Source organism: Portunus trituberculatus, chromosome 32, assembly GCF_017591435.1.
Source record: "Portunus trituberculatus isolate SZX2019 chromosome 32, ASM1759143v1, whole genome shotgun sequence".
Classification (NCBI taxonomy): Eukaryota; Metazoa; Arthropoda; class Malacostraca; order Decapoda; family Portunidae; genus Portunus; species Portunus trituberculatus.
Window position 1 is genome coordinate 14,774,294 of NC_059286.1, and position 19,674 is coordinate 14,793,967.

At 41.8% G+C, this 19,674-nt stretch overlaps 1 protein-coding gene and 1 long non-coding RNA gene across 6 annotated transcripts in view; one reads left to right on the top strand and one right to left on the bottom strand.

The window, feature by feature from the left end:
• Positions 1-13,712, top strand: part of LOC123511877 (serine/arginine repetitive matrix protein 1-like) — a 38,811-nt gene extending 25,099 nt beyond the window's left edge. For 4 of the 5 annotated variants that reach the window (XM_045267933.1, XM_045267934.1, XM_045267935.1 and 1 more), the window contains 2 exons: positions 8,175-8,285; positions 8,368-13,712. In XM_045267933.1, the coding sequence (XP_045123868.1) occupies positions 8,175-8,285; positions 8,368-8,589 (333 nt within the window). In that variant the 3' untranslated portion in view covers positions 8,590-13,712. Of the gene's footprint in view, positions 1-186; positions 1,316-8,174; positions 8,286-8,367 lie in introns of those variants that run through there. The other variant, XR_006676972.1, reaches the window with a different exon arrangement.
• LOC123511882 lies at positions 183-8,480 on the bottom strand. Its single transcript, XR_006676974.1, has 3 exons — positions 8,351-8,480; positions 8,068-8,267; positions 183-321 (listed from the first exon to the last, which is right to left on the bottom strand). It is a non-coding gene; the product is annotated as an uncharacterized LOC123511882 (long non-coding RNA).
• Positions 13,713-19,674: the final 5,962 nt, after the last annotated feature.

Genomic DNA, 19,674 nt, shown 5'->3' on the forward strand with positions numbered 1-19,674 from the left:
GAATTCTGTATCTTTTCTTTCATCAGTCACTAACCCGGACAATGCTATGGTATTTGTTCTGTCTCTCCTCTTGGTGCTGTTCCTCTTGTACATGTCATATCTCCTTGTAACCTTCCTTTGTCACCTTTATCAACCTCCTTCATCACCCACCACTAACCGAGCCAATGGTGTGGTTTTTGCATGCAGCCGTCCCTCAGCAGTCCTCGGGAGCAGCTGGCAGGGCTCCTCAGCGCACACACTCGCCGGTGCCTCCACTTGGCTATGTGGCAGGACAGCCCCACAACCTCGGTACCTCCCAGGGAAGGGGCAAGCTTGGTGGAGCTGTGTGGCAGGATGAGACAGGCGTTAGGACAGCTGCGTCAGGATATGAGGTGTTAGGAGGCTGAGTGAAGGGTGTGAGTGGGTGTCTGTGAGAGCAGCGAGGTTTTAGGACAGTGAGAGTATGAGGCATTTGGAGAATGAGTGATGGATATGAGCTTCTTTTGAGCAGAGGTGCAAGGTAGGGTAAAAAATGTAGGATCTTAAATGATGTGATGAATTTAAGTTGCTATTTTTTTTAGTTAATCAGTGAGGTGTTAAGATCTGAAGGATATGTGAGTGACTGTATTTAAGAGGAAAAGTGAGGTAAGGTGAGGTTACTGTCAGGAGTGCTATGTGTGAGTAGACATTATTCTAAGCCTTAATTTATTATTGCTCAAGGTAGGAACTGTGATGGGCTTTAGTATTACATAAGTTAGGTTAGGTTAGGGTCTTGAGTGATGTGTGGATTTGCTATTGGACAGGGAAGGAATCTAGGTTGTCTTGGTAGGTTATGTGATGCTTGGGGGCTTGATTGATGTGAAGGAGTATTTGGTGTGTTTCATGAAGACAACACAGTGCTAGACCTTGCTATCTTGGTGCTAGGAAAGGTGCTACAGCTCTGTGTATCAGTACTCTTATAATTTTCTTAGATTGACATAGGATTTTAGAAGGGTTTTGTATAAAAGTGTGTATGAATGTATTTAATGGTTTATTTTCTTAGGTTTGTGTAGGTTGGTAGTGTGTGTATGTATTTGCGTGTGTATGTGTATAACTAGCATTATAGGTATTATATGAGTGTGTGTGTGTGTGTGTGTGTGTAGCTAGCATCACGGGTATCGGTATCAGGCGTATGAGGCGAGGAAATGTTGCAGCAGCTCTTGGAGTAAGTGAGCGCCTCTCCCTTGACCATCACACACAGCCAAGGCACCTGCAGGAGGCCCTCAGTTCACTCCTTGTGGGACACTTGGGACGAAACATCAAGGTCTCGGCCATTCAGTGCGGGGAGCCAGTGCTGGTACCATCACTCCTCCCTCCCTCCCTCCGTATTGTACTTCAGAATGCCTCACTTTAGTTCTGCCTCGCTGCCAGTAGAGAGACGTTCTTTGTTGAGAGAGGAAGCAGCTCCTGTAGTATTGTAGCGCTTGCCTCGCCAATCAGAGGTGTTTGAAGGGACCTGTGATGATCTGATTGGTTCCTGAGGCAGATTCTTTTGGCTTTTTGTGTAGTGCTTGTCTGTCTAGCCAATCAGAGGTGTTGTAGAGGACAGCTAGTGATCTGATTGGTCCCTAAGGCTTTCTATTACTGAATTCTGGAGTGCTGTTATGTTTTCAGGTTATCTCTTGTAGTGCTGACTTGTGTATGCTGTGAAGAGGGCTTTGCTGAGTCTTGGAAAGTAATTTGTTGTGTCTATTGTTTTGTCTGTGGTGTGTGTAGTGGGAAGAGAATGAATGGTGAAAGTAATGATGATGTGTTTGAAAGGGTGGGTGTGGCTAGTAAGGGCAGAGAAATTTGGTTAGGTGGAGAAAGTGGATGAGAATGAAAAGAAGTAGCAATAACAATGAAAGAGTAACAGAGAATGAGGTAACTACGAGCCTAATACACATATATTTGATTATAGCAGATGTAATGTTTGCAAGGAGAGAAAGGGATGAGATTAACATGAAGATTATAACATTCAAAAGAAAAACACAAGGACAGAAATAAGAGGAGGTCTTTTGCAGCTATTTTTCTGAGAACAGGTTTTAGGAGCTGAGATATAGATAGATAGGTAAATAGATAGGGAAATGTGAGTTTGGTAATAGTGCTCTCAAGAAAATCAGAGGAAGTGGTTGTGTAATAGAAAAGGTGGATGGAAAAGTTAATCGATTAAAGTGGAAGAATAAAGTATAGAGAAAGAATTAGAAAGAAGCTGTTGTGTAATAGAAAAGATGGATGGGAAAGTACATAAATGGTTTAGGGAATGCAAGAATAAAGTACAGTGAAAGAATTAGGATATTTGAGAAGTGAGTGCAGAAAATAGTGATTAAGATTATACAAAATTTTCATTGACCTAATGTTTAATAAGAACCCATAAGTCTATAGTTGTGCATGAGGCTTATAAGTAAATTTGTGCTGTTAAATCTCCTGTCTTATGTAAATCAATCTTGAAAACTTGTGGTTCGTTTCTGTCACAAGTTGTTTTGCTGATTCTGTTTCCTGTAATGCATTTTCTCTTCACATGCTTCTCTCTTCCAAGTTGATTGATGTTAATGTCCTTTTGTTGGGTTGGCATATGTTAAACAAAGAGATGATTGATATAAATCAATTAAAGGAAGGAAATATAAGTGAAATGAGGATAGTAGTTGAAGGATTGTGTGGGTGAGAGATGAAAGAATGGATCATGAAGGAAGGAAAGGAAGAGGCAGTGGAGAAGATAAGGAAGAAGGAAGTGTACATAAAACTCCAGTGAAGGAAGGGAAGGAGGGAAAGAAGAAAAGCAGTAGTCTTGAAGTTCCAGTGAAAAAAGCGAGAAAAGGGGATGAAAAGGGGGAAAGAAAGAGAGAAAATGAAAGAAGAAAGAAAGAAAAGGGGGTGAAAAAAGGAAGAAAGAAAAGGGAATGAAAAGGAAGAGAAATCATGGAACTTGAATGAAGGAAGAGAGAAAACGGGATGAAAACTGGAAGAAAGAAAAGGAGTAATCATTAAACTTTAGTGAAAGATCAGATGGAAAATGAATAATGGGAAGAAAATAAAGTAATTCATCATATAAAACTCATTGGTCATCATGTCATTATATCAAAGCATCAACCTTTCTATGTCCTGACAGGAGGAAGCTGGTCTCTTCTAAAAGCAATCCCTGTCCCTGCATATGGCTTGTGTGTGCTTTGTAAACACTCATAACTTTCTTGAATTCTGTGATATGGCACTAACAAAGGTAACTCAAAGCGTGTGTTCCTTAATGTGCACTGCTCTTGTTGTCGTGTGTTGTGTGAGTTGTTTGGGCTTGTGACACCTGTGATGCTCCTTGGTTTGTTTGTTTGGTGAGAGACAGAAAGAGAGAGAGATAATTTTTTGTGATATTTCAGTGGTGTCATTGTCAGCCAGTGCACAGTGAAAAATTTCATTACGTAATATGTTTCTTCACAGATTTTTTTTTTAAGTGGTTTTGTAAGTGGAGCCAGTCTCTTGATACCTTGGATTGTTTCTAAGGTCTTCATTATTGGCAGGATAATCTATACCAACCATCATTTACTCAGTGTAGGTGATTACTTTGGCCTGAGCAGCAAGGCATGTAGTACTGTACGGAACGATTGATTTATCGTAATTTGTACCCCCAAAAAATACAGTACCGTAATTTAGTACGGTAATTTAGTACCGTACCAGTAAATCACTCTCGTACCGTACTGGTATGCTAAAATATCGTACCGTAACTTCATACCTTATTTTGTACCATGCGTACAGAAAATTTATATGATAAATCATACACATGTGGTACAGTGTATACTATTTTATTTCTATAACGTGTTATATTTCATGGCATTCAATATATATACTATGAATATCATTAAACTAGGAAAAGTATATTACTTTAGAAATACATTTACACCTATTTACAGACGCATCATGTGTTGCAACACAGCAACATTATTGCATCAATTATGTCTGCCTTTAGACTTAGATGTCGCTCATTCATTATGAAGTGCAAACCCGAGAAAGTTCTTTCCACTCTGGCTTGCGTCACAAGAAGCGCGACTGCCACTTCAGCATTTTTTTTTTTGGTTGAGATTGAGGATGACAGTGCCACCAATGAAAAATATTTTCACTTCTGCTCATCCGTGGAGTGTTATTGAAGCTCTCAACAACTAGAGAACCTTCATGCATATTAGTGGCTGCTTTGGCTCGAGCTAAGGTATCATTCCTTACATCCACCATCACACCCACACCACACCAGTCCTTACGTCCACCATCACACCCACACCACACCAGTCCTTACGTCCACCATCACGCCCACACCACACCAGTCCTTACGTCCACCATCACGCCCACACCACACCAGTCCTTACGTCCACCATCACGCCCACACCACACCAGTCCTTACGTCCACCATCACGCCCACACCACACCAGTCCTTATGTCCACCATCACGCCCACACTACACCAGTCCTTATATCCACCATCATGCCCACACCACACCAGTCCTTACGTCCACCATCACGCCCACACCACACCAGTCCTTACGTCCACCATCACACCCACACCACACCAGTCCTTACGTCCACCATCACACCCACACCACACCAGTCCTTATGTCCACCATCACGCCCACACCACACCAGTCCTTACGTCCACCATCACGCCCACACCACACCAGTCCTTATGTCCACCATCACGCCCACACTACACCAGTCCTTATGTCCACCATCATGCCCACACCACACCAGTCCTTACGTCCACCATCACGCCCATACCACACCAGTCCTTATGTCCACCATCATGCCCACACCACACCAGTCCTTACGTCCACCATCACGCCCACACCACACCAGTCCTTATGTCCACCATCACGCCCACACTACACCAGTCCTTACGTCCACCATCACGCCCATACCACACCAGTCCTTACGTCCACCATCACGCCCACACCACACCAGTCCTTATGTCCACCATCACGCCCACACTACACCAGTCCTTATGTCCACCATCATGCCCACACCACACCAGTCCTTACGTCCACCATCACGCCCATACCACACCAGTCCTTACGTCCACCATCACGCTCACACCACACCAGTCCTTATGTCCACCATCACGCCCACACCACACCAGTCCTTACGTCCACCATCATGCCCACACCACACCAGTCCTTACATCCACCATCACGCCCACACCACACCAGTCCTTACGTCCACCATCATGCCCACACCACACCAGTCCTTACGTCCACCATCACGCCCATACCACACCAGTCCACATGTGCACCATCACGCCCACACCACACCAGTCCTTACGTCCACCATCACGCCCACACTACACCAGTCCTTATGTCCACCATCACGCCCACACCACACCAGTCCTTACGTCTACCATCATGCCCACACCACACCAGTCCTTACGTCCACCATCATGCCCATACCACACCAGTCCACATGTGCACCATCACGCCCACACCACATCGGTCCTTACGTCCACCATCACGCCCATACCACACCAGTCCACATGTGCACCACCACGCCCATACCACACCAGTCCACATGTGCACCATCACGCCCACGCCACACCAGTCCACATGTGCACTATCACGCCCATATCACACCAGTCCACATGTGCACCATCACGCCCATACCACACCAGTCCACACGTGCACCATCACGCCCATACCACACCAGTCCACATGTGCACCATCACGCCCATATCACACCAGTCCACATGTGCACCATCACGCCCATACCACACCAGTCCACATGTGCACCATCACGCCCATACCACACCAGTCCACATGTGCACCATCATGCCCATATCACACCAGTCCACATGTGCACCATCACGCCCATATCACACCAGTCCACATGTGCACCATCACGCCCATACCACACCAGTCCACATGTGCACCATCACGCCCATACCACACCAGTCCACATGTGCACCATCACGCCCATACCACACCAGTCCACATGTGCACCATCACGCCCATATCACACCAGTCCACATGTGCACCATCACGCCCAACACCCATATCACACCAGTCCACATGTGCACCATCACGCCCATACCACACCAGTCCACATGTGCACCATCACGCCCATACCACACCAGTCCACATATGCACCATCACGCCCACGCCACACCAGTCCACATGTGCACCATCACGCCCATATCACACCAGTCCACATGTGCACCATCACGCCCATATCACACCAGTCCACATGTGCACCATCACGCCCATACCACACCAGTCCACACGTGCACCATCACGCCCATACCATCATGCCCATAGCATAACCTAAGTATGGAAAAAAAAAAAGAAATATATATAGGATCTTACCTTATAAACAGAAGACTAGTAGATGTATCTTGGAGTGAAGAACACCATGAAGAGAAGAAACAACACTTATGCCCCTGGCCTAAACTCAGTCTTGACTCTCAGGTCTTGACTTGTCTTCTGTGAAGGTCCGGTAAAAACTATTGTGCTGGGCTGCCGGCTGACCCCGGTGACCCATTGGCCGTCACATGCCTTGGCAATTGAGGTCAGGACAAATTACTTGCTTAGCTACCGTCAGCTACTCCACCCTTGATCCCCTGGGAAGGCTGAGGCCTTACTGTCCTGACATTAATGACCTTGCCACTCCAATACATGTCCCATGGGAGTGCCGGCACATGACCTCACTCACCTCATTAGTCACCTGAATGACCTGATCACAAACATCCAGGTGTTTGCCTATATCTTGGTAGTTGGTACAAATAAAGGTACGAAAAAGGTATGAAAAAATATCGTACTTTCATACCGTACCATACTATTAGAAGAATATCGTACCATAATATCGAACCGTACTTTTGACATCCTCAGATCCGTACTGTACTGTAATTTTGTACCGTACCATACCATACTACATGCCTTGCTGAGCAGTAAAGAGAGTTATATCAGGGATTCACCTCCTTCTTCCTTCTACGCATGGGTTCTCTTTTGGTCAGTAGCTCAACTCAGTGTTTCCTCTTACTAAATTCTAGGGTGTTTCTGTTTTCAGGTAAGATCTTGCAGTACTTAGAACTACCATAAAGAGGGCAATACTGGGATTCATTACCAGTTGGGCCTAGGTAAACACTAAGGCTTAGATGGATGTTGGTTGGTCTTGAGTATTCTACCTCTACATAACAGTTATACTTGATCTTTACTTTCTTATACACTCTTTTTGAGGCTAAGATTGTGTACTTGTTTAATGTGATAAGGCTCCATGACGTCAAGGCATTATCCAGCGTTGCACGAGTCCGTGTTATGCATGTGATATTGTAGATACAAGTATAAAAAAATTTGGAGACTGTGAAGGAACATTGTTTGACAGTTATGTCTTCAGGTTCCATGGCATGAGCTGTCCACTTTTCTTGGAAGTATTTTCACCTTCCACTCTGTCAGTGATCTTTCTCTCCTCTCTGCATGTCCCTCTCGTGTGAGGAAGACAGACATGAGAGGCAAGACAACCTCTCCTTCCCTTCTGATGATACAGACTGGAACTTTCCATTTTGATGTCTTAGTATAGTCTTGCCTCTGTGCTGTATACATGTAAATGATGACTTGGCCAATTTCTTCTTAAATGTTGTTGTGTTGACTTCATACTGTATGAAGTGATAGTGGTAAGCAAACCACTTGTTAATCATTGGTATATCTGTTGATAGCTGACTTAGGTAATTCTAGTATCAAAATGTTGTAATCTTGACTTACAGAATTGTTAGATAACTGATGATTGGTAAACAATTCAAGTTTTTAATCAGTTTGTTAATTTACACAAGTAGATAAATGTTTTGCTCTATTGTCATAACTGAAGAACAAAACCACTAACTAATGACTATAGTAAATTAGCCATTCAGTATTTGCTGACCAGTTTATAGTTATAAAGGTTGTGCTTTCATAGCCTTACTTCTGTGACAAAAGTAAATTAAAGCTTATGATCCCAGTTTTACCTGAAACTTCATTCCCAAAGAATGACATTGCTATCCATGGAAATCATTCATGCAGTGCCAATCATATATAATGTACATGGTTGTGCAGGGCTCTCATGACCTTGCTGGCCTTACTTAGGGATGTGTTTTTTTTTTTCCTGGAGTGTTGTGTTGAGGTTCTTTTTCTGAAGTGTGTGGTTCTTTGCTGTGTGGGAGATGCCTGACTGGTCCTTGCCTCGCAGATCGCCGAGACCCTGGATGTGTTGCGCTCACTGCTGTCAGGCCACCTCAGTAGGCAGCAGGAAGTGAATCACCTGCTGACCAGTGCACCACTGCTGGTTGGAGAGGGTCAGGTCAGTTAGTGTCTTTATTTCACTCTTCCTGTTCATCACCTCACTGATTTCTTCCTTTTACTCACCTTCATTCACTCTTCAGGGCAACGGTGGAGGGGCCCTCCAGTCACCCCGAGGAGGAGGTCAAGCCAGGAAAAGTCCACGGCAGGTACCTGAAGGAGCAGAAGGAAAGACACTGGTTCGCCAAGGGACTTTCAATGTGGATGAGGAAGGGATGGAGGGGGAGCAGGAAGGCCCTACTACCCTCCATGCCACCCTAGATGCTCACCTCACCAGGACGAAAGGTGTGAAGCAGCTCAAATAATGGGGTGACCAAGGGAGAGAATGAGAAAGAGAGGGATGGTTGCCATTGCTGCTGCTGCTGTTGCTGCTGCTGCTGCTGCTGCTGCTGCTGCTATTGTTACTGCTGCTACACCACTTTTGAGACTGTGGGGAGATTTTTTTTTTTTTTTTTTTAATGCTATAAGGACTGGTTACTCTTCTTTTGTTGCTGTCACTTTAACTATTTCTTCTTTCTCTGCTTCTATTACTACTGCTGTGATTCCTTTCCAATTCTAATTTGCTGATACTCATAACTGTTACTGTTTCTGTTCTTATTAGTATTACTGCTTCAACTACTACTGCTTCCACTTCTATTTCTGATATTATTACTGCTACTTCTACTTTTCCTCTTCCTCTTCCTCTTCCTCTTTCTCTTTCTCTTTCTCTTTCTCTTCTTACTATGTTATCTGGATTATTGTCCAAGCTAATAATTTCACTACTTCAACAACTGTGACTCTACTACTATTCCCTTTACTATTTCCTTCATTTCCCTCATTACTACTGTTGTCATGGTGGCAGTGGTGTTGTGTCCAGTAGCCCCATGACACAAGTGTTCTGTCTGTGATGTTCAAAAAAAGTTCCTTTCGTCACAACACAGGGAGGAGTCTCATGAAGTCTTGGCATCACAGAACTCTTTGGCCAGTGAGTCAGTGAGGTTACTGTCAGATCAGTGTGTAGGCTGTGTTCAGGTGTGAGTGTAGTCTGTGTGTGGGTGTGGTGTGGGCTGGAGTTGACTGTTCTAATTGATCACAAGCAGTTTCACAATCCAAGGAATTTATGTTGATAAAGTACAGGTGAATTGTGGTTTATAAGTTGGTTATGTTCATTGAAAATCTTTATGAATTTACAGAATGAATTTTGTGTTTTGTAGATATTTTGAAATTTCAGTATTTTTAGGTTATTTTATATATTTATTTTTTGTTAGAAATGAGAGTTCTACATTTGTAAATCAGGATAATGAACACAATTACTTTATTTGCTATGGAAAACTTGTAAATCATGAATTTTGCTTCAGCTGTGTTGTGTTCTGAACTGAAGTGATCAGAAACTGTTTCAAGGTCAGGTAGAGATTAGGACATGGAGGAGCAGAGAGTAAGAATCTATATTTAGAGCTGAGCAGAGTCCACTTTCATAACTTTTCCAGCCATTTTGTTGACATTCTCTCATAATTTTGGTTTTGGTCGGCTGTTCATTGATCTTCTTTGATTTCCCAAGTTAGGGGAGACTCGGCGAAGACAAACTTTTAAGTGAATGTCTATGAACTGGCTGAAGAAGTAGTAGTACCTCTTGTTCAGCTCTGAATATATTCTCCCATGTCCCTTGTGTTCTGGAGTGACAAGACTTCCTTGAGATCATCCTCTTTGCTTATTGACACTTCTATTTGCTACTTAGTATTTTTATTGTGTGGATCATTAGTCATCCGGTCTTGTGTTTGCCTTCCTGAGGCCCGTGATGCACAAAATGTGTTACACATTCACAAGGATTGAATGTTCTCTGTATTAATGTCTATGTAACCATTATGTTAGCAATAGCATTGCACACTGTATTATAATATTTACGGAAGTCTCGTAAGTCACGTATATAATGCACAAACTTAAGCTTTGCATGCACATAAACTATGGATCTCCTCTTAGTATCATGTGATATAATGAAATGCATGGACACTTTTGACACTTCTGTAGCTAGCTTGTTTGTTTTGGTTGAAGGTGAGGCTGTGTAGATCTCTCCTCAGTATTGTGATATATTAGTGCACACAAAACTATTTATATTGATGCACAAATCTATTTTTTATCTCTTAAGTGGCCTCTTTTATTTGGTTGTAGGTGAGGTCTGTTAGGTCTCCTCTCCCTGCTGTCTTTGTGATATATTAATGCATACCAAATTATTGTCATCTTCCTATTTGATTTTCTCTCTTTGCTGTCTTGATTAAGTGAAATGTGATGATGAGAGGAAATGCAGGATGATGCAAAAAGTATTATGTCTAATGTTTCAGCTATTACCTTAGACTGAAGATCACAATAGTAGAAACATTAGAGATATAAAATGTTTCTGCCTCACTCTGTCTTCCCTCACCACCATATTCCTTTCCCTTGCTGTGCTTTATCTTGATTGTGATATACTGATGCACCAAATTTTGTACCACCAAAGTACTGAGGTTATTTTGATTGAAGGTGAGGGATGAGTTTTTTTTTTTTTTTCCATGCTCAGTGTTGTGTAGTGTTGCTGTCCCTCACCACAGCAACACTCACGTAGCCAAACCCAGACATCGATTCATGATAAGAGTTGCCATGTTCCCTATAAAATCTCTACTGTGGATAACTTGCTATTTGCATCTCCCTGCTTTTTTTTCACGGGATGTAGGTTGATCAAGTTGTCCATCTAGGAAGCAGAAGAGATTGTTGCTGCTGATTTGTTGAAGTACTGCTCATGTGTCAATGCCTCCCTGGCTTTGCTTCATGGGATGTTGATTGGTTTATGAAATGGACCTGGAGGAGATGTTCAAGATAGTTGTGGTTTTGACATATTTAATTCTTGTTTCATTAATATCTCCAGGTCTTTATTAAGGAGGATGTTGATTGACTCAAAAAATCCCTCAGGTAGAAGCGGCATTCAAGTTGATGGTTGTTTTGACACGTTTACCTCCTATTTTGTCAGTATTTGCAGATGTTTATTGAAGATGTTACCTTAGAAAATTAATCAGGTATAGAAATATTAAAAATAGTGTTAGGTTTATAAACCTTTATATGACCGTTTTTTCTGCAAATATTGGGTCTTTCTCACTTACTCATGGCTTCTTTCATATAGAACATGAGGATCTTTAAGCTGTGCTGTCAATAACATCACTTAATTCATCACAAACATCATCCTTGAGTGGTTGTTGATAGTGATCTTTTACTTCCTCCCCCAAAAGGTTGATCAATTGAATAAAAACATTACTTTAAGAGGTTTGGAATTGATAAAGCAGTTTTTCTTGTGTATGAAATTATTTAAGAATCCCTTGAAGCTATCACTTTCCCCAACATGTAAATAAGTGGAGTTACAGTGATGGAGGTTTTCTGTTCATTCAGCAGGTCATTTGTTAATAGATCAGGTCTTACTTTCTATATCAAATAATTCAGGAATCTAATCAATTTGTTACTGTTCCCTCATCTTGTCAATAAATTGAATTACATACAATAATGTAATAATGGATTTTTCTGTTGATACAGCAGGTTGTGAATTAATGTGGCAGGTTTTATTTTCTTCTATATCAAATGATTCAGGAAGCTCACAGATCTAGAATTTTTCCTCTGACTATGTCAATAAATGGAATTATGTACAGTGACAGGAGGATTTTTTGGTAGACCGCAGGTTATCTATCAATAAGGCAGGTTTTGTTTCTTCCTGCTTTCCTGAATTATGATCCTCAGTAGGGCACATTCTGCTTGAGGCCTCATTTACCTTCTCTCAGGACATGCTGCATGGTTACTAGGAGACCCTTGTTACATATCTAAGCTTTGGCAGCTGCAGACAAGGGCTTGTGGTGGCTTACTACTGCATGGCTGGACAGGGTTGTATACTAATGAACTGAGAATCTCATCTCTACCCCAGAAGTTTGTTGTTCCCAGGAATTTAATTATTTCTGTGGTTTTTTAACATTTCTTCTGTCTTTTGCTCATTCTTGGGGATATTGGTGTCCTCATCAATCCGTTGGTAATGTGTGAGGTGCATGAAGGACGTTGATCCTTTGCCTCAATATTGTGTAGCTTACTGAGTGCCCTGGTTGTGTTGGCACATTGCTCAGGCCCTTAATAGGGTGGAAGCTGCTTATACCATGCCATTCTTTTGGTGGTCAGACAGCCTTGCTTGTTCAAATGCTCTGGAAAAGCAAAAGTGTACATACAGTGAATGGACTAGAATCTGCATTGTATTTCATTCTATTACTATACAGTTGCTTTTACATATGTAATTCAGGTTATACTTACAAGTGCTCAAATAATCCCCTTGTTTTGTTATAGAGAATAAGAAATAGCATGGAAAGACCATAGTTAAAACTGGTTGTAAAACTATGAGCCACAGGAAACTACAGACTGATGGTTTAACTTCAGAGACACAGAATCAAGAGGCATTTTGTGTCTTCAACTCCTGCTAGTCATGTCAGTTGTAGATTAACATGCATATTCTCCTACTGTGTTGTGCATCTTAACCCAGTCTCAAGTCCTGATTTGCTGAGAGTCTCCTTACCAAACTTGACATTTTGAGAAACTAACAACAGATCAGGGGACTTGAGATTAAGGGAAAATATTAAACAGTAGAAATGAGTGCAGCACGTTAACCAACTATTCTCCAGGACTACTTGTATCCGCTGTGTTTACTTGTGGTCAGTCTTGCTTGTGTTGTGCCTCGGGCTGGAGTGTCACTGCCCCTTGCCACTGTTTATACAGAGGTTGTTGTTCACATGTTAAGGTTGTCCCATGCAGGAACAGTTTGTTGAGATTAGTGTGTTATGCAAAATAGGTTAAGTCCCATCCCCCTTTTTTTTTTTTTTCCTTCTAAATTAGATAAATTTTTGTTTGCTTAGGGCATAAGTGCCACTAAGGAACACTCTTTGGTTGGCAAACTGAAATTGTGTTCTTCAGGGATGACTCGTGTAAATCTTAATAGTGGAGAGTTTAGTAGGAGTGAGGATTGCCGTCACTGCCCTCCCTTCCTGGTGCTCCTGGAAGCCTTGGACGCACAAACAGCGGCATAACTAGTCCGAAGGATTGTGAAACTGACGGCTTTTGGAGATGTAAGTGCGTAGTTTGCTTGTTCATGCAGTATAGGATCTGTGAGCTGAGAAACTTTAACGAGGATATCAGCAAAGACTCTGTGAGGGGATTTATTACTTCCATATTTTTGTAAGTAGCAGGAGAACTTTGTGCCTTTTCTTAGTACACATAAGGGAATCTGGTAGACTGGAAACACTGCTATGAAACACTCATCCTCCCTTGTGTCCGTCTCTGCCATGAGGGAGCAGCACTTGTAGCTTCTGGTGTTCTGTGGTCTTGTAGCCAAAGTGCAGAGCTTTATCCATTTACTGTGTACTGTATATTGAAGAAAGGCAAAATATAAACTCATGGTACTCTTTGATCTTTCTCTATGCTATACCTTTGTAGATATAAAATGCACACTATGTATTTTAGAATATATGGCCCATCATAGGAATAAGGTAATTAATTTTTCTATTACTGTCACTGAAACCAATTAATTTTTGTCTTTCTTATAATCAATGGTTATTTTTGCCAATTTCCCCCAAAATGTGATGATACAAAGTAACACTGCCAGAATCACACACACACACACACACACACACACACACACACACACACACACACACACACACACACTGAAGAAACAATGTTTGTAAAGCCTCAGAATGTACAAGGAAATGTGCACATGGATGACATTAAGATACCTAAAAAGGAGTTATATAAAATGTTGGAGGAACTTAAAGATGATAAAGCGATGGGACCAGATGAAGTTTCAGGAAAATTATTGAAGGAGTGTAGAGAAGAATTGATTGATCCATTATATGATATTATAAGGTGTTCATTAGAAACAGGGGAAGTACCAGTAGAGTGGAAGAGAGCTGAAGTGGTGCCCATTTATAAGGGAGGCAGTAAGGAAGAGCCTCTTAACTATAGACCTGTGTCTCTAACAAGTGTGGTCGGTAAGATTTGTGAGAGGGTGATAAAGAAATATTGGATACGGTTCCTGGAGGATCATAAGTTATTATCGGATCATCAATTTGGCTTCAGGAAAGGGAGGTCATGTGTAACAAATCTACTGAGCTTTTATTCAAGAGTGGTTGACAAAATACAAGAGAGAGGGATGGATGGACTGTGTATATTTGGATTTAAAGAAAGCTTTTGACAAGGTACCTCACATGAGACTGTTATGGAAATTAGAGATTTATGGAGGACTGAAAGGAAAAGTGTTAAAGTGGATGGAAAACTACTTGAGATGGAGGGAGATGAGAACGGTAATAAGGGATGCAAAGTCGGACTGGTTGGTGGTGGAGAGTGGAGTCCCACAAGGCTCAGTGCTGGCACCAATACTTTTCCTTGTATATATTAATGACATGCCAGAGGAGTAAACAGTTATATTAATTTGTTTGCGGATGATGCGAAGTTGTGTAGGTGTGTGAAGAGTGAAGAAGATTGTGAAATTTTACAGGCAGATCTGGATAAGATTTGGGAGTGGAGCAAGAGGTGGCAAATGGAATTTAATCTGAGCAAAAGTCATGTGATGGAGATGGGGAAGAGTGGAAGACGGCCAAGAGGGTCATATAAGATGGGTGAAGAAGTAGTGTTGAAAAAGGTGGAAAAGGAAAAGGATTTGGGAGTGATAATACAAGACCATGGGCAGTTTGAGGCTCATATTGATAAGATGTTTGGAGAAACGTATAATTTGATAAAAATATTGGATTAGCCTTCCATTATATGGATAAAGATATGATGAAGAAATTAATTAGTACGGTAATTAGACCAAGATTGGAATATGCTGGAGTGGTTTGGTCCCCTTATAAAAAGAAGCATATAAGGAAGTTGGAGAGATTGCAGAGAATGGCAACAAAAATGGTTCCGGAATTGGCAGAAATGACCTATGAGGAGAGATTAAAAGAAATGAATTTGCTTACCTTGGAACAAAGAAGAGAAAGAGGAGATTTAATACAGGTTTATAAACTGTTGAACGGACTGGATGAAGTGGATAATGAGCAAATGATGTTGAGAGAGGAAAACTTAAATAGAACTACAAGATTGCATAGTAAAAAGATAGCCAAGGGAGTGAGGAGGTGGTGTCAGCGAGGAGTGTGCATAGTTTTAAAGGAAAGTTGGATGTGTGTAGATATGGAGACGGGGCCACACGAGTATGATACCCAGGCCCTGTAAAATTACAACTAGGTGAATACAACTAGGTGAATACACACACACACACACAAAAAAAAAAAAAAAATAAAATAAATAAATAAATAAATAAAAATCCGATTGTAGATCTAAAGTTAAATAAGAACTACAGAAGATCAAATGCAAAATTAATTCTTTTCATCTCGTATATAGTCCATGCAACTCTCAATACAGATCATATAACTCATTCACTCACCACATTCATCAATGAGACACACACACACACACACACACACACACACACACACACACACACTGCAATACCCATACTGTCCACATACAGTACCACACCACACCTCAACAATCCCTCATACCTAACACCTTATCTCCATTTGCGTCTGCTCTTGTCAACCCTCACCTGTCAATCCTCATCTATCATAACGTATTGCGGATTTTTATGGTTTGATACCGAAGAAAGAGTTTCAGACTAGTGTTCCCTACGGTGAAATACACACTTCATACTCTTGGGGTTTTGAAAATCGCGCTTCAGGCAACTGTATTCAGACTGGCCAAATAACTTAATCAAATATTAACATTGGATAGTATTGATATCAAAATCAGGCACAGGAGGATGTTATTGAATTATAGGACGAACAAATACGAAACGGAAATTCCAGAAGTATTAAGTAGTGCGAGAGATCGTGACAGCCAATCAGCAGCGGCCAGGTTTATCGTGGATTAACATTGCGAAATCGCCTACGTCATCCCTAACACCATCGTCAACCACCCTAGGGCCTAGATGTGGATGTTGTGACTGTCCCGTGCCCTGACCAAAAAGTACAAAAGACGATGATGATGTAACCCAGAGATTGGCGTTCACCTGCAACCGTCGTTGAGGAAGGCATTCGTAGAAATAAACGGCATTTCTCGTTCTTGCTAATCACCAGGAAGGAAGCAAGGTGGCGTTGCTCTTGGGTCGCGAGTCTTGACTCGTGACGGCCGCACAGCTGCACACTTCATTTCTGCCGTTAACGGGTCATTCACCGCAAGGCAGCTACACCTGTTCTTCACTCGGGAGTTGAATTTAGCTAAATCGAACTGAGAAGAGGACAAAGAGAGGTATCAAGACGGCAGGCATACACGTGAGAGTGGAGTTAGGAGAGGAAACGGATTCAGGAAGACCAAACAGCGGATACGAGGTTGACAGGTCTTCCTATAGGGTTGCGAAGTGACACCACACATCCCAGGACGGGCGGAGGACTGCCAGAGCTGCACTTGTGGAATCCTAATATAGCCACATTTGTCTGGTTATAACCGCTACCCATCCACTTCTTACCTGGATTTCCATCTGCCTTCAACCGCTACGCAGATGTCCACCGACGCCACAAAGACAGATAAGAGCTTCAGTAGTTTTTAGTTTTGTTACAAGTGGTTAGGTTTGTTAGCTTTGTTGTCTGTGCAATATATCAATATATTGTGTTTTGGTTCATGTCATTCGGTGGATTTGACTTAATTTAATTTCCTTACGTTAGTGAATAATCTGTTCGAAGGAGGTGGACTAAAAAGGTTGAAGGTTTTGGTGACCTACCATACTGAGAAAGATTATCTAGACTGAAACTTCTGTATTAAGGGTAGATTGCTGAGAGCTGATTTGATTCAAGTATGGAAGATTTTGAGTGGTTTGAGCCTTCAACTAAATGGCCTATTTTCTAGAGCCACTTTGAGTAGAAAAGGGGCCACAGTTTGAAGATCTTGTGCCTTACCTGATTCTTACCTGGTTGGGCTCCCGAGGGAACCCCGCATGGCTAGCACGCCAGCCCTAGAAACAGATACTAAGGGGAGCATGGCAATAAGGAAGGGCTAGAAAGTGTGGTAATTGCCAAAAACAATGTCAGGATCAGTTTTCACAGAAGTCAAAGAGAAGGTCACCCAAGAAGATAGACAGACCCTTCTTAAAGCTGTCAAGAGAGTGATTCAGCCAGATTGTTAGGAAGGGAGTTCCAAGCTTTCACCACTGACGGAGAAGAATCTGTGTCTGGCATCACGATGACTATGAGGAACAAGGATTTTGTAACAATGACCTCTCGTGCCAATAGAAGGGGCTAAGGTGAACAGGTCGGTAGGAGAGATTGGGGAGAGATTATGAAAAATCTTCCAACATTTAATTAAGTCTTCACGTAGCAGTCTCCCTTTGACAGAGTATAGATTCAAATGTGCGAGATGCTTAGCATAAGGCTTGTTTTCAAAACCTTGAATCCTTTTTGTCCACTGTCGCTGAACTGATTCAAGCAGTTTTAAGTCGGTACTAAAGCCCGTATTCCAGACGGTAGATCCAAACTCCAGAAGTGAGCGAATATGAGAAAAGAGGAGGGTAACCATAAACTGAGGGGAGCGGCATAGTGTTGATTTTAGTAGATTATTGGACAAACCTGCTGCTTTAGAAACAACTGACCGAATGTGATCATGGAACCTCAGGGTTGAATCAACTATAATGCCAAGGTCAACCACACTGGAATTTAAGTGAAGGGGTTTGTTATTTATATGATAAGAAGAATATGGACCCAGATCAATGGTATCATGGAGGTGGGCACCAAAGCTTATGACTTTAGTCTTGGCAGCATTGACTCTTAAATCCCAGGATTCAGCGACTGTTATGAGGGTGGCAATGTCTCTTTGAACAACTGATATATCAACCAATGCAGAGGATACGTTTTGAGAACGGATAAGAAAATATAGTTTTAGATCAGCAAATATTTTCGCATTTGATTTTAGGTAAGCAGATATATAGTTCATGTATATTAGAAAAAGAAGAGGCCCCAGCACAGAGCCTTGTGGGACACCACTGGTGACCCGACCGGATAAGAGGAACTACAGGAGCCCGCTACTACGACCTGCATAGATCTGTTAGTAAGGAAAGATTTAATCCAAGTCAGGACCTTACTCTCTACACCAATGCACTGAAGTTTGTTAAAGAGTATTTGATGGTTTACAGTATCGAACGCTTTAGCAAAGTCAAAAAGAATTAGATCAACCATGTTGTCATTATCTATCCAGTAAGTAATATCATTGTAAGTTAGCAACAGCTGGTCTTCAACAAACCTCCCTGACCGAAACCCAAATTGATTAGGACTAAGTATAGAATTGACCTCCAGATATTCAAACAGCTTAGAAGTAATGATCTTCTCCAAGGTTTTGCATGGTGTGGAGGTCAGACTTATTGGCCTGTAATTAAGGGGATCACATTTTTTTCCTTTCTTAAAAATGGGTACGTGTGAATTTAGCCAGGCTAGTGGAATCCTCCCTGATTGTAATGACTTTTTAAAGAGGAGATACAGAGGGTAGGCCAGGGTGCTGGAACACTTCTTAAGCAGTGCCGGGTGAATAGAGTCAGGTCCCATAGCTGAGGTAGGATTAATACTGTTCAAGGCCTTTGTAATGTCCAACATGGTTAACTGAATTTCCTGGAAGGTTGCTACATAAGACTGGTGAGGAGATTGAGGTAGACCAGATGGAGTAGTGAACACTGAAGCAAAAGCTGAACCCAATATACAGGCCATTTCTTTTGAGTTGGATGTAAAGCCATCAGGACCAAAAAGAGGCCTAACTGAAGGGCAACCCACTTTCCTACTCCGTATATTTGAGTGGAATGGTTTGGGATTGGTAGAAAAGTTAGAAAGAATTTGGTTCTCATAAGCAATTTGTCTTTGGGTGGCATAATTTCTGTAATTGAAGTTAATGTCAAGAAAAACATGAAGGGCATCAGAAGCAATTTGTGAGTTTCTACCATGAAGTGCTCTCAACTCTTTGTAGTTATTCCAGGCTTGACTCCTAGAGGTAATGAGATCTTTAGGAGGTTTATGTTCCCAAGGCTTATGGGAAAAATTGTTACTTTTATTTGTGCGACAAATAGGGGCATAAAATTTGCCTAAGGAAGAGATTATGGTTAGAAAACTATTATATGCTTCATTGATAGACAAGTCTATAAACTCAAGGTCCCAATCAATTGAGGAAAGATACTCATTTATTTTCTTAAAGTTAGCTTTGGGCCAAAAACATGAAGAAGAACGTTCCCGTGTAGGATGACCATTAAACTGAAAAACGTAGCAGCAAAGGATTGCACAATGATCACAGTTAGGGAAAGGTGGAAGCACATTAGTGGACAGCACTCGATCCAATTCAGAAGTGAGGAAAAGATCTAC